This window comes from Cajanus cajan, chromosome 2 (assembly GCF_000230855.2).
Source record: "Cajanus cajan strain Asha chromosome 2, NIPB_CcT2T_4, whole genome shotgun sequence".
Taxonomy (NCBI): domain Eukaryota; kingdom Viridiplantae; phylum Streptophyta; class Magnoliopsida; order Fabales; family Fabaceae; genus Cajanus; species Cajanus cajan.
Window position 1 is genome coordinate 41,622,079 of NC_138518.1, and position 14,960 is coordinate 41,637,038.

At 34.7% G+C, this 14,960-nt stretch overlaps 1 protein-coding gene across 1 annotated transcript; it reads right to left on the reverse strand.

The window, feature by feature from the left end:
* Nucleotides 1-1,843: 1,843 nt before the first annotated feature.
* On the reverse strand, nt 1,844-5,354 carry LOC109792259 (LEAF RUST 10 DISEASE-RESISTANCE LOCUS RECEPTOR-LIKE PROTEIN KINASE-like 2.5). The gene is made up of 3 exons (XM_083068145.1): nt 4,486-5,354; nt 3,527-3,562; nt 1,844-3,036 (listed from the first exon to the last, which is right to left on the reverse strand). The coding sequence occupies exons 1-3, from the start codon at nt 4,793-4,795 to the stop codon at nt 1,943-1,945; spliced, it is 1,440 nt and encodes a 479-aa protein (XP_082924271.1). The 5' UTR covers nt 4,796-5,354; the 3' UTR covers nt 1,844-1,942.
* Between the last annotated feature and the right edge of the window lie 9,606 nt (nt 5,355-14,960).

Sequence of the window (14,960 nt, forward strand, 5' to 3'; positions counted from 1 at the left end):
GCGGGTCCTACATCCATTGGTCAAGGCTTTTCATTTCATTCTTGCTTTTTGACTATATATACAAAGTCTTTACATTTTGACTACGCAGAATCTCTAGCAACCCCTTTGTGACATCACATTTGTAGCTTTAGAGCACCTCAAGGGCAGTTGCTTATCCAAGTTCTCATAACACATTTAATAGAGAGTATTTGTATTTTATTAATAAACAATGATGCTTATTAGTAATTTTTATTGAAATATAATGACATAATATAAAAAATTATTTAAAAATAAATAACGATTTTTAAATAAGTAATCCTATGTTTCTTATAAATTAAACAATAACATATTTTAGTCTTGATTCCTTGAATGAACAACAAACAATACAAATCACTCTTACAAATATTAAAAAAAAAAAAGTCATGCATCATCAACATTGCATCACCCAGGAAAAAAAAATTAGTGACTCTCATGATCGCTATATATTTCTTATGTCTACGTGATTTCTTTATTTTTAATATTTAATATTTTTTATATACATTAAATTAATTGTGTTAATTTTATTATTAATTTTTTATATATTAAAATATTATTTCTTAGGTTTAATTAATTTAATATTTAATTATAATAATTACATTAATTTTTAAGTTGTCAAAAAGTGATGTGTAAATAAAAAAATTTATAAGAGTATGAATTACTTACAAGATCTCACCATTTGATTAAAATTCATAAAAATATATTTAGTTGTTTAAAAATGATACGGCATAATGAATTTCATTTAAAGTAAAATAAAAGTTTTAATATGTTACTTGTAAGAATCATCTTTGGAGATGTTCTTATATCTAAACATGTGTTCTTTTTTACATTTTAACATCAACGTTCTCCATGCGTATTGCCATGATGTAAGCAGGTTGCTTACCTATTTTTAACAATAAAAGTATTTTTTTTTTCAAGTTTAGGTTCTTAAAAAAGAGACATGGTAATTTAATCCACGAAAGCATTGCTCAAAAATTGAACAAACCTATGCCAAAAAAATCCTAATCAAAACTCAAAAAAAAAATCACATGGAGAAACAGGATACAAACTCAATTAGAAAATAAAAAATACACAAAATAGAACCAAATGCACACCCAAAAAAAAGGTCGAACTCAGTTACATGCATGCCGCATTTGCGCTCGAAAGGGAATGGAAAATCTTGAATGAGAGAGGCAAAAAAGAACAGGAAAATGATAAACAAAATCTACCCTCTAATAAAAGAGGTCCTAGAAGCATATGCCAATGAAAGATGCTTCACTTGTACTAGACAACTATGAATAATCAGTACGAAGAATTTCCTTGCTTTACCAATCAATTCAATAACTTGCTTCTTGGAAGATTCACTAAGTCTATATAGGTTTATTCTATTTAATAAATCATGTTCTACATTCAATAATTCATCTCTTGAAATAAAGTTTTTAATGCATACATCAAGTTTAGAATTTTTTATTTTTTTAAAAATCATTTGATACTTTATTTTATTAATTAAAATCAAAGTAAAATAATTTTATAATTATCTACCAATTTGAATTAATGAAATAAAATATTAAATTATTTTAAAAATTTTGAAATTTTTTTACAGACATAATCTATACATTAAAAACTTTAAATTCAACGATTAGATCGTTAAAATTTAATGTAAAACATAAATTATTGAACAAAATAAGTCTATCTAAACTATCTCTTAAAGTAGACGAATCCATATATATATATATATATATATATATATATATATATATATATATACATATTACAACACTAAGATCCTATCTAAAATTTATTCAAATTTTAAGTAAGGCAAAATCTCATAAATATAATAAAGATCCATTTGCTTTCAAAATGATTAAAATGTACCAAACAAACATGTTAAATGATCTGTTTTACAATATAACTTGAAAGATTTGCCGATAATGCAATGTATTTTATTTTAAGAGGGAGATTCTGAAGTGGATCTAGTAGGAGAAGAAAACATAGGTTTTGGTGGTATTTCCAAGGCATTCATGCTTCCTTCCAACATATCTACTACTCTACTCATTGTAGGTCTATCATTTGGAAACGTTTGAATGCACCATAAACCCACTATGGTCATTCTCTTTACAATCTCATTTTCTTCAGTGGTCATCACCTCATCTGGTCTTAAATCATTGTCCAACTCAAGCCTTCTGTATACCAAATGTGGGAAGTATATTTCACTTGTGTGACTAGCTTCAGCATTAATGTTCTTCCTCCCTCCTACCATTTCTAGCAGCAACATTCCATAGCTATAAACGTCAGACTTATGTGAAACTCCACCAAAATGTCTATTGCACATTTCTGGAGCTACATACCCTAGTGTCCCTCTTGTATCTGACATGGAAATAATGCTCTCTTTCCTAGTACAAAGTTTTGCTAACCCAAAATCTGATATCTTGGGACAAAAGTTCTCATCCAAAAGAATATTATGTGGCTTTATGTCAAAATGCAAAATTCGAGTGTTGCATCCCCTGTGCAAATATTCCAACCCTCGAGCTATCCCTATGGAGATTTGATAAAGATTCTCCCAACTCAGAGATGCAATAGATTCTGGCCCTTTTTGGTAGATAAATTTTTCCAAGGAACCATTGGTCATAAATTCATAGATGAGAGCTTTCTTGCGACCTTCCAAACAAAATCCAAGAAGTGTGACAATATTAATGTGAGAGGTTCTACTGATGCTAGCAACCTCATTGATAAAGTCTTCTCCATTTCGTTTTGATGCATTCAATAATTTTACAGCCACGGGGCAATTGTTGGGTAGCTTTCCTTTGTACACTGCACCAAAACCACCTTGGCCTAGTTTAACTTTGAAGGAATTAGTCATTTTCTTGACTTCTGAATATTTGTATCTTTTTTGTGATATGGCACCATGTGTTTTTAAGAATGCTTCAATCTTTAGATCACTCTTTGTTGTGAAACAATTTTTTTTGAGTAGTCGGGTTAGTGACTTATACCTACGACAACAAATTATGATGCATAACCCTCCTACTACTGCACTTGTAACACCTGTTAAGCAATATAATAGAAGAGTTAAGCGTTAAGATACTATAGTTATCCTTTGGTTTTGGAAAACTAATTTTATTACTTTAATACATGTCTTGGAATCTAAACCTAAATATAAAAGAGAGATAACATTATGATCTTTCCAATGAAAGTTAAGGTTAGGCTTGCTCATGATAAAATCCCTTCTCAACTCTCACCAAAGACTCAATTATGAATGCTTGATGAAGTTGAATATTGAAATTGTTAGACATAAAATCATTTAAATATATTTCATGCAATAACTTAAAATTTTCAAGATAGTTTATTATGCGATGTATTGTGATTTGTTTTTGGTGAATAGAGATGCATGGTGTTTAGACTTATATAACCACTAGCCTAGTTTCATTTCTTATTGCCTTTATCTTAAAAATAAAAGTCAAAATTTGTAACAAGGTTCATAAATGTAAATCAAAATAGTGAAACTGAAGATATAAAAGAATAATTGATCGATTACCTATGATGATTTTGATTTTTCCAAATTGATCATTACCTGCAACAATAATTAGAAACAGCAAAGAAGAATCGCGTATTAACAGTTGTAACTTAAGTCTTCTATGAAGATTATTTAGATTTGAGGAAATTATCTTGTTTGATAGTAATCACTTAAACATTTTAGTTGACATATCTTTTCCACATTTCAGTTTTTTATATCATAAAACCTTAGCTTAGACTAATGAACTAAATCAAATGGGTTCATTTAGCCACATAACATTTATGAACAAGCAAAATACCATGTTTGGGAAATGGAGTTGATTTGTTACCTAACTGAGTGGATGCAAGTTATTTGGCTTGTTAAAGTATATTCAATAATATATTTTTTTGTTAGATGAACACAACATAAAGCTTAAAATTAAAATACGAAGCAAAACCATAACATTGAGAAAAGCATGAAAAGAGAAGAGAGGAAAAGAGAAACAGTTATTTTCATTTTTCTTAAAAACGAATGATCATTGCCAATATCCAAAGTTTGATTTTCAATATTTTAAAAAAATAATTTTTTTTTCTTATTATCCCTAAGTAGAAAAGTTTTATCAGAAAAGAAACGACTTTGGATGTTAGTTATTACATTTATTAGGTAATCCAAATAACTGTAACCAACATTGTCACTATCATTCCAACTATGACATTCATGGCAGTTAAAATTTTGGATTCTTCTTTTACACAAGTATTTTCAATAGGATCAAAACTATCCATTGATTTACTAGATTCACGCATGTATTCTAATTTCCTGTAAACAACATAGAATTGAACCAACATTTTTTCATAGAGTTGTTTTCTCTGTTTACCAAAAATAAAATAAAAATAGATGTATACACATCCATATTGTTCTGAACATTTTCCAAAGCAAGTGATTAATTAGTTAATAGTTATGCTAGCTTTATCTAAATTATAAGAAAGAATAATAATAGATACCTGAATCATGATAACGTATAGGATGATAAAGCTGACCATTTGGTGTTGGTGATGTTGGTGTTGGTGGTGCTGGTGCTGGTGCTTGTATCGGTGGTAAGAAAATTGGTCGTGAGAATGGTGGTGCTGATCGTCGTCTAATTGATGATGGAGATGGTGATGGTGATGGTGATGATGAAATGGTTGTTGGAAATCGTGACGATAGGGATGCAAATTCTTGTTTTCGTATCGATAGGGACAGTGGAGGTGGAGATGACAATATTGAGATGTTACAACTTCGACCATTATTGGAAACTGTATAGCAATTTTTCATTCAAAATTATTATTAATACAAGTTGATGTTAATTTTCTTCTACAAACAATTATTGAAATATGCATATAATATATTTACAATATACACAACAAATAGATATATAAGATTTTAGGATTAATTTTAATTATTAAATGTGACCATTTTTGTAATCTTAATTATTAAATTTTGAGATTATTAAGTTAATAAATTACTAAATTCTCATGTGATGAGTTAAGAATAAACCCTTCTCCATTTTGTGCCACCTAACTTGCCTACAGTCAATTAGCTCTTTTTCTTTAGCTCTTTTTCTTGCTCACGTTAGATTTTTACTAAAAATGAAAATAAGTTAGACTTTAAATAAAGGTTTATGACTTGATTTGTTTAAAATATGACTTATTTAATGTAAATGTTAGGTTTAGACTTTTAAAAAAAAATTTATTTAAAAAGACTAGATTTAGACTTATAAAAAAAATATGATAAGCTTGATAGACCAACCTTTTTATCTGTATGATATAATAAAATAATTGTTGGTTTTAAAATTAATTTTTTTACTTATTTAATGTTGTTAATGTAAAATAAATTTTTAAATAGGTTAATAGGTCAAACCAGATTTAAAAAAAAAACTATCATAAATAATAAATCATGCTTAAGTTAATTTTAATTTTATAAAATAGGTTAGACATATATATTTAAAGTTTGGTTTTGCCTAACCTATTCTATCCTTAGCCTCCAGCCCATCATCATAAAGGAAAACCTTAGGCAGTTAACCCCAATGACTAACATAATATATTTTCACAATTATCACCTAAGATCTTAGATTATCACAATTAAGCACATTATCTTTGTCCAATCGATGAGATATATTATCACTCCAACAATCAAATCTTTGACTTAATGATAGAAATCAAACACCTATTTAAGGGCACCGGTATCATTCTAACCCTAATTTTTACCATACCTCTAAACTCCCCTTTAACTTGACCGTTAAAGTCTCTTTTTAGGTAGTACTTGCAAATTAGGTAGCAACATTTGACGCCCACTATGGGGCCGAAGTGAAACAATCCTTTAGCCACACATGGTATTCATTGTGGAGGAATATATACATATCATCCCAATCACACTCCACTAGAAACACTCGCCCTTAAGTGCTAGATGCCCATCCTGGCCAAGAAGGCTAGAATCCTAGATAGGTCCAATTCACCACGTCTAAAAGGAGAGCACCATTTCATAGTCAAAATCATGAACATCCTTTTTTCCAAGGGTGGAAACACATCACCATGAAGTTGTATGATGGATTGACCTATCCAAACAACACCTAGTTACTAATGCAACTCGGATGCAACTGTACAAACATAATGAGGCAGTCATGTGCAAATTATCCCCAACCTTACTAGAAGGACTTGTGTTACTTTGGTACACTTGCCTTCCATTGAGAAACATACCAAGCTATGCCATTTTGAAGTTCCTATTCAAGACACATTTTGCTATGAGTTAATCTCACCAGACATCCATCCAAGCCTTGTTAAGTCTCCAACAAGAAGACAACAAACCCCAAAGAGCATTTATGGAGAGATTATTCATCGTGGCTAAAAGCATACATGACCTTCATCCCCAAGTCGCCTTTAGCACAATGCTATAGGTGCTTGAGCTAGGTCCCTTCTCCAACAACCTTTACCTCTATGCCCCTGCCCATTTGGATAAAATCAGAACACACGTTACTAGCTTCATCTAAATAGAGGAGCACAAAGCAAATTGGCAAAAGATCCGAGCCTCCACCTCCCATACTAAGGGTGAGTCCTTTAGGTCGGACCAGCTACACCCTCACAATGACAACAAATTTAAGAATGGCTAACTCCAAAACCACCTAAGTATAACTCCTACACTCCCCTCATTGTTCCCATAACTAATGTTTTAAAGGAAGCTTTCAACACACAAGTACTTATCTTACCCAAGCTAGGGCAAGTTCAAGAAGGCCTAAACTATAACAAAAATTGTCGATACCACAAGAATGTGGGGCACACCACGGAGGAATGTTGGGCACTTTGTGCAAAAATCAAAGAACTCACATTAACTATTCACCTCAAATAGTTTGTCTAGTCAGACCATCAAGACAATCGACCTCATGGCAAAGGTTGTAACCAAGACAAAGACAATAGGGGGTGACGTGAAAGACAAGACCAAGACCCCCCAAGAGAACAAGCAGACACCCATGCTTTTGATGACAACAAGGCCACTAATTACCAAGACCTGAAGGGAATGTAAGGGATTCAACAAAATACATGAATGAAATTCCCCTTTTCTTTTACTTTGATACTTGCATATTGCTTATTTCAAAGTTTAACCTAAAAGATCACAAGCCAATCATATCACCTATTACCACAAGCTGATCATGTCGACTAAATGATAACAAATTGATCATGTCAGCTAAGATCACAAGTTGACCACATCACCTAAGATCACAATCTGATTACGTTGCATAAATTATCACAAGATAATCACACCACTTAAGATCCCATGTTGATTACGACATGTAAATGATCACAAGCTAATCACATCACTTAAACGATGACAAGTTGATCACATCACTTAAATAATCACAATTTGATCACATCTTCTAAGCAATCACAAGTTGATCACATCATCTAAACAATCACAAGTTGATCATGTCACCTAAGATCACTAGTTGATCATTTTGCTTGAGATCACATGTTTAAACGATTACAAGCTAATAAAAAATTATGAGCTTCCAAGCTTTTAGCATTAAACAATTACAAGCTAATCTAATTATCAATTTCCAAGCTCTTAACGATTAACAATCACTAAATAATTGAGATGTAAGCTTTTAAGCTTTTAGCATTATAATGTCTATAAGATAATCAATTACAAATTCCTAGATAATTAGTCACGAGCTTTCGAGCTTTTTCGCTTCAAGTAATTACAAAAGATAAATTATGAAAAACGAGATAATTAAAATGATAGTCGCAAGAATTAAATTCAAGAGCTTGAATAAAAGTTCATTAGAAAGTAAACATTATTCATACAAAAGCATAAAGCAAGATATATTTAGATGAAGAAGTCATCTGCCATTGCCTCATTAGCATTCTTACTTGACTGCCCAACAACGTCAACTTTAGTAGTCTTCTCTCCAGAAACTATTAGGTCAACAATCCCCTTAGATGGTATCGAATCAATAGTCTCCACAGTTGCCAAGACCTCTCCAATGCTTACAATCATTGGAGCAACTATTTGTGTAGAAGTCATTTCTTCTTCTTTATTATCCTATTCGTTTAGAATAGAAAGCTTATTCACAAATTCCCCATTATAGACATCGAAATCAACATTTAGCTTATCACAAGGGAAATCTAAGGCAAAGAATGAAACTTGATAAATAGCCTTCTTAAAAACCTTAACATGCTTTAGACATAAAACCTCCTCAATGACAACCAAATTTTCATCCAATTCCTTTTTTTTTTGCCTAAAAACTAACCCTTCTCCAAGATGAGAAGACCCATCTTGTTAGCAAGCTTGGCCACCTTAGATGCCATTATGTTCACCTTCTCTAACTAAGTTTGTCTCTTAGCAAACTAATCACCCTTCTCTAACTCAAGGTGGCTCTTCTCGCTCAACAGCTTGTTTTGCTTGCCCTTGAGATGGAACATGCCACCACTAGTGTAGCCTTATTAGTTTGAAGGACCTCCAACTCGACCTTCAACATCTTCACCTTTTTATCTCGAACAACAAGCTCCTTTAACTTGCGTCATTATCCTTCAACTCCCTATTCTCACCAACAAGGACCTTTTCAGCATAACCTCTCCATTTCTCATCCATCTTCTCCTCAAACCTTAAGATCATAGCGAAGGTGATCATAACTTTCCTATGAGCTAATTAGGCCAATAAAACTTAAGAATTGGTCCTATTTACATGGGTTTGACACCTCTTTATGTAGGCAACACTACTCACCCACTTGTTTTTCCAAAAATCCATCATCGACAAAGACTCAGTCAACATTACACCAACTGCATCAAAAATCTTAACTAGACCCGTAGTTTCCATCATGCCACGAATAAAGTCACTCAATGTATCAACATAGCAAAAGTCAGAGCCTAACTTACCAACACTCCACAAAGAATCCACCATCGAGGTAGTGGACACATAATCCAATCTCTACGCCTCACCCAAGGGTTGAACGTGACAAAATAATGGTTTTTCAAAATTGTCCCCAACGGTCTCTACTACAAAGGCCTCCCAATACCCAGTAGTAGGCTAGGCAGAACTAGAAGTCCATCTCCCCCTGATGGAGGACCATCCTTGAAGACACATGTGGGCCCCATCACTAGGTCCATGGCTAGGAGAGTTGAAGAGGATGAGGGAGTTCACACACCTAGGGACACTCTCCTCATGATCATAGAGTATTAGTGCTCTCCTAAGCCTCATTAATTTAGGATTTATTTTATTTTCCATTTTTACCCTTGTATTTTGGGGTATTTTAGCCATAGGATTTATTTTCCTTGTATTTCCCATTTTACCCTTGTATTATGGGGTGCTTTAGATAATTAGGTTTTTAATTTGGGCTAGGGTATTTCTATTAGGAGGTGACGCCTATTTTGGTGAGATTTGGACCTATTTTTGGGAATAGAAAGGCTTAGGCCCAAGTGGAGGGCAAAGGTTGCATGATCATATCATGCACCTTGATATAGCCAATCTAGACCCATAGATTCCAAACTTGGTCACCAAGTAGCATCTAGGGTTCATTTGGCATTTCATTTGGAGTGCATTTGCCTTGTGATTTTCGGCCATGCACACTCCAAATGCAACCCTAGATGCCTCCCCTCCTATAAATACCCCACACCCCACCACTTGTAAATATTTTGGATTATATGATATTGAGTGAGCCTTTTGTGCCTCAAAATCCATCCTTAGTCCCTAGGATAGTTTCGGCTAGCCTCCTCCTATCTCCACCCTTGGAGAATAGGAACCCTAGAGTGGCCTCCACCTTTCATTGGAGTGAGCCAACCTTGTGAGCAACCACCACCATTCCTAAACACCTTCCGCCACCCTAAACACCTTCACGCAAACCACTCCTTTTTCCCACCCCAAAAATATCCTTTGTGTCTTCCCTTTGGTGAACAAGATCAAGGGCAAGGACTTCCTCTCCCTACAATACGTTATTCATGGAAGGAGGAATCCATCAAGTGGTATCAAGAGCCATGTTCATCAAGGGTAAAATCTAGTCCTTTTTGTCTTCTTTTCTATTCGGTCATTTTTTTCTCATCCTTGTTTCTTTGTGTGGCCGAATAGTTTTAGGTTCATTTTTCTCATTCCTTGTGAACCTTCCTTGTCTTTTTAGGTTTCCATTATTAGGTTATTGCTTTGCTTTTCTAATTTTTTTGTTTGAGTCTCATATGAACATGCCATGAACATACTTTTTACTTTTGAATCCACCTAAAGTTTTGTCTTTTGTTTCCTATATTTTGTCCACATAAATTCCATGTATGTGCCAAACACTTTGCATGAAACACATCAACAAAATATGCCATCTTGCATTACATAGTGGGCGTGACATATATGAACCATCTAGGAGTCATTCATGCATGCTATTTAGTCCTAGCATGTTCTAAGTGATTTTGTGATTTCTATGTGTAAACATTTCCTTGCACATGCATAACCGCCCACTCTCCCTTGCATTCTCACTTGATTTGGTTGTCTTTCTATGCCAAAAGAAACCCTAAAAGAATCTAAGAGGTGTGCTGAAATTTGGTGCATAACAACTTGTGCTAAAAAGAACAAAACCAATTCCACTCAAAAATATTCCCTAAGGACCTCTAAATTCACGCCACTTGTCCTACTCTTTCTCTTCTAAAATTTGACCTAAATTTACCACCCACAAGTGCAAAACCTAAGCAACATTGGACTAGACATTGAAAAAAAAAAAAATTGGACCCAAGGACTATTAAACAAAAGTAGACGTGAAAAAATAGAACAAAAAAAAAAAAGGGTATCAAAAAAAAAGTTTGGACCAAAAAGGACTTGTTGCTAGACTTGTGGACTTGGACCATTACCTTTGCTTTGGAGTTGGACTTGTGACCTTTTTGACCTTATTTTGGGACCTTAATTTTGGCTGGACCGAATCACTAAAAGACTTAATCAAGTGAGCATAAACACTAATCTATTCTAGTGCCTTTCTAGGTTTAATCTTTTGTGTGCTTCCTTCTTTTGATTGAGTCTTAATTTTTAGTTTGTCTTCTCTTTGGCCTCTTGTGTTTTGTCTTCATCAATTCCCTCTGAGTTTAGCCTTCCTAATTGTGCCTTTTCAGTTTTATCTTTTTGGACTCTTGCTTTGGGTTGGTTTCACTTTACTTGTAGGTGAAGAACTCTTCTAGCCAACTATCACACCCTTTGGTGGATTTGAGTGGAGGGGTGAACCGAATCCAAGCCTAGCCTTTGGAGGGATTTACACCACACCAAAAGGAGTGATCAAACACTTGGAAAGGACTAACACGTTTGTTTCTTGTGAAGGAACCCAAGTGGAGGAGTTTGAAGACCTAATTTTTGTTTTTCTTTATTTTTGCTTGATTTTTCTTGCTTTCGGCCTCTTTTGTTTTGGGCCTTGGTTTCTTTCATTTGGTTTGTAATTTGGCCATTCCTAAACCTCTTCAACTTGGTTTTTAGTTCGTGTAGTTGAAGGTGATTTGAAAACCTTCACCTAGGACCTCGACTAGAACATGTTTTAAGTGCTTTCCTTTTGCATGTTTTATAGTTTTTGGTAGTATAATTGCTTAGGCTTTTATCTTTGTCTCCAAATCCGTTTAGAAGGCTTGCTTTTGGCCTATTAAGGGTAACGTGCACACACACACTTTATTGTTGTGCCAACTTGTTTTTGTAAGAAAAGTAGCAAAAGGCTTAGTGATTTTTACTTGATAGGGCTTGGTTATTAAGTGATTCATTGTAGTCCACCTCCCCTTGAAAGTTCATTTTGTACACTTAGGCCTTTTTCCTACCTATCTTGCACCTTGAAAACCTTTTGTGAAAACTCTTTTATCACTCACTCTTTGTGAAAACCTTTTCAAAACCTTTTTGAAAACAATTTGTGAAAACCTTTTCTTGATCAAAGATGAGTGATCATTCTAGTGTCCATGGTCGTAATTCTCATAGTACTAGGTCTAGTGTTAGGGATGAACTTAGGGAATTGAAAGAGTACCTAAGAAAAAAAGAAGAGGACAATATAAAAAGAGAGGAAGAGTTGAGAAGAAAAGAAAAAGAGTTTGAAAAAAATAATGAAGAAATAAAAAGATTGCTTGCTAGGCTAGTTGTGGGAGGAGAGGCTAGTGGTTCAAGACCAAGAGTCACTTCTCCTCAACCCTCAAGAGGAAAGGGGCATATGCATGCAAGTGTTCATGAGGAGGAAGGGCATCATACCCAACCTCCAAGTGATATCTTCATTAGTAGCCATCACAATGATGGTTACTATCAAAGACCCCCAAGACATCATAGACATAGGGAGTCTTCCAATAAGGAACCTAACATCACTCTTCCCCCATTTCATGGCAAAGATAATGTTGAAAATTATCTAGATTGGGAAATGAAAGTGGAACAACTTTTCTCTTGCCATGGAGTGAGTGAAGATAGGAAGGTTTCTTTAACAACCCTTAGCTTCCAAGGGTATGCTATGTATTGGTGGACCTCCTTAGAAAAAGAAAGGAGAATAAACCATGAGCCTCCAATTCAATATTGGAATGAGCTCCGTAGTGCCTTGAGAAGGAGGCATATTCCTCCATACTATGACCGTGAGCTTATGGATAAGCTACAAAGATTGAAACAAGGGTCATCTAGTGTGGAAGAATATAGGCAAACTATGGAGTTACTCATGATGAGGGCTGGGATAAGGGAAGAAGAGAGGACCACCATTTCAAGATTCCAAAGTGGTCTTAACCTTGAAATAAGGGACCAAGTTGAGCTCTTACCATATAGAGATTTGAATGAGCTTGTTCAACTTTGTTCTAGGGTGGAGCACCAACTTAAAAGAAAAACTTTTAGAAAAAGCTCCACTCCATCTTATTCCAAGAGTTTTAAGAAGGAGGGCCCCTCTTCCAATCTTTTTCCCAAAGAAAAAGCAAAAGAAATCTCTCAAAGGACGTCTTCCAAAGACACTAAAACAAGTGACATCAAGTGTTTCAAGTGTCTTGGCCGTGGGCACATTGCTTCACAATGTCCCACTAAGAAAACCATGATTTTAAGGGGCCAAGATCACTATAGTAGCCTTGATGAAGCTACTTCTTCATCTTCAAGTGATGAAGAAGAAGTTTTAGCATCCGAGGAAGAGACTTACCCATGTGAAGGAGACTTATTAATGGTAAGAAGGCTACTTGGTAATCAATCTAGTGACTTAGATCCATCCCAAAGAGAGAACTTGTTTCACACAAGATGCAAAGTTTTAGACAACATTTGTTCTCTCATTGTGGATAGTGGATCTAGCTGTAATTGTTGTAGTACTAGATTGGTTAACAAATTAGCTTTGACTACTCTACCTCATCCTAAACCTTACAAGTTGCAATGGATCAATGAGGAAGGAGGGATTGTAGTTGACCAACAAGTAAATATTCCTATCTCCATTGGCAAGTATAAAGATGAAATTTTATGTGATATAGTGTCATTGGATGCTATCCATATTTTACTTGGGAGGCCTTGGCAATTTGATAAGAAAACCATGCATGATGGCCTCACTAATAAGATAAGTTTTCACCACCTAGGTAAGAAAATTATTTTGTGTCCTCTATCACCTTCACAAGTGAATGAGGACCAAATAAAAATGAAAGCCAAGAGAGAAGAAGAAGAGAAAACAAAAAAAAAAAACAACAAAAACAAAAACAAAAGAAAAATTCCCCCTTGAATGAAGAAGGGGAAGAGAAGGTATCAAGCTTAGAAGCTAGTGTCTCCTCCAAGGGAGTTGTGCACAAAAGTCATTTTTCCCTTAAAAATGATATTAAGACAACTCTTTTGTGTGAACAACCTTTATACCTTCTCTACTTCAAAGAGACACTAGCTGCCACTAGTCACGAGCTTGAGTCTCTACCTCATGAGGTTCAAAAACTTTTAAAAGAATTTGACGACCTATTTCCTCAAGAAGTCCCAAGTGGACTTCCACCTTTAAGAGGGATAGAACATCAAATAGACCTCATACCGGGTTCTAGTCTTCCTAATAGGCCCGCCTATAGGACTAACCCTCAAGAAACCAAAGAGATAGAAGCTCAAGTTGATGACTTGTTGAAGAAGGGTAGGGTTCAAAAGAGCCTTAGCCCTTGTGCCGTCCCCGTTCTTTTGGTGCCTAAGAAAGATGGCAAATGGAGGATGTGCACTGATTGTAGAGCCATCAATAACATAACAATAAAATATAGGCACCCAATCCCTAGGTTAGATGATATGTTAGATGAATTGCATGGGGCCATCATATTTTCCAAGATTGACCTTAAGAGTGGTTATCACCAAATTCGAATCAAAGAAGGTGATGAGTGGAAAACCGCTTTTAAGACCAAATTTGGTTTATATGAGTGGTTAGTGATGCCTTTTGGCCTCACTAATGCCCCTAGTACTTTCATGCGCCTAATGAATCATATTCTTAGGGATTGCATAGGTAAATTTGTGGTTGTCTACTTTGATGACATCCTTGTGTATAGTAAGACCTTAGATGAACATCTTGGACATCTAAGGCAAGTCCTAATAATTCTTAGAGTCAACCACCTCTATGCCAACCTTGAAAAATGTACCTTTTGTCAAGAGCAAGTAAAGTTTTTGGGCTTCATTGTTGGCAAAGAAGGAGTACAAGTTGACTCCGAGAAAATAAAGGCTATCCAAGAATGGCCCACCCCAAAGAGTGTTGGAGAAGTTAGAAGTTTTCATGGCTTAGCTAGCTTCTATCGAAGGTTTGTAAAAGACTTCTCCACACTTGCATCCCCTCTTAACGAGCTTGTTAAGAAGGATGTACCATTCCTTTGGGGTGAAGCCCAAGAAAAAGCATTCAAAACCCTAAAAGAGAAACTCACTAATGCACCCATTTTAGCTCTACCAAATTTTGATCAAACCTTTGAGCTAGAATGTGATGCATCCGGTTTGGGCATAGGTGCTGTGTTACTTTAAGGAGGTCACCCCATTGCTTACTTCAGTGAAAAACTTCATGGGGCCACCTTGAATT

Excerpts from the sequence above, each read along its gene's own strand:
- LOC109792259 (XM_083068145.1), bottom strand. The coding sequence starts at position 4,795 with ATGAAAAATTGCTATACAGTTTCCAATAATGGTCGAAGTTGTAACATC. Across the intron at positions 3,563-4,485 it reads TATACGTTATCATGATTCAG|GTAATGATCAATTTGGAAAA; the intron begins GTATCTATTATT and ends TTATTGTTGCAG. Across the intron at positions 3,037-3,526 it reads AAAAATCAAAATCATCATAG|GTGTTACAAGTGCAGTAGTA; the intron begins GTAATCGATCAA and ends ATTGCTTAACAG.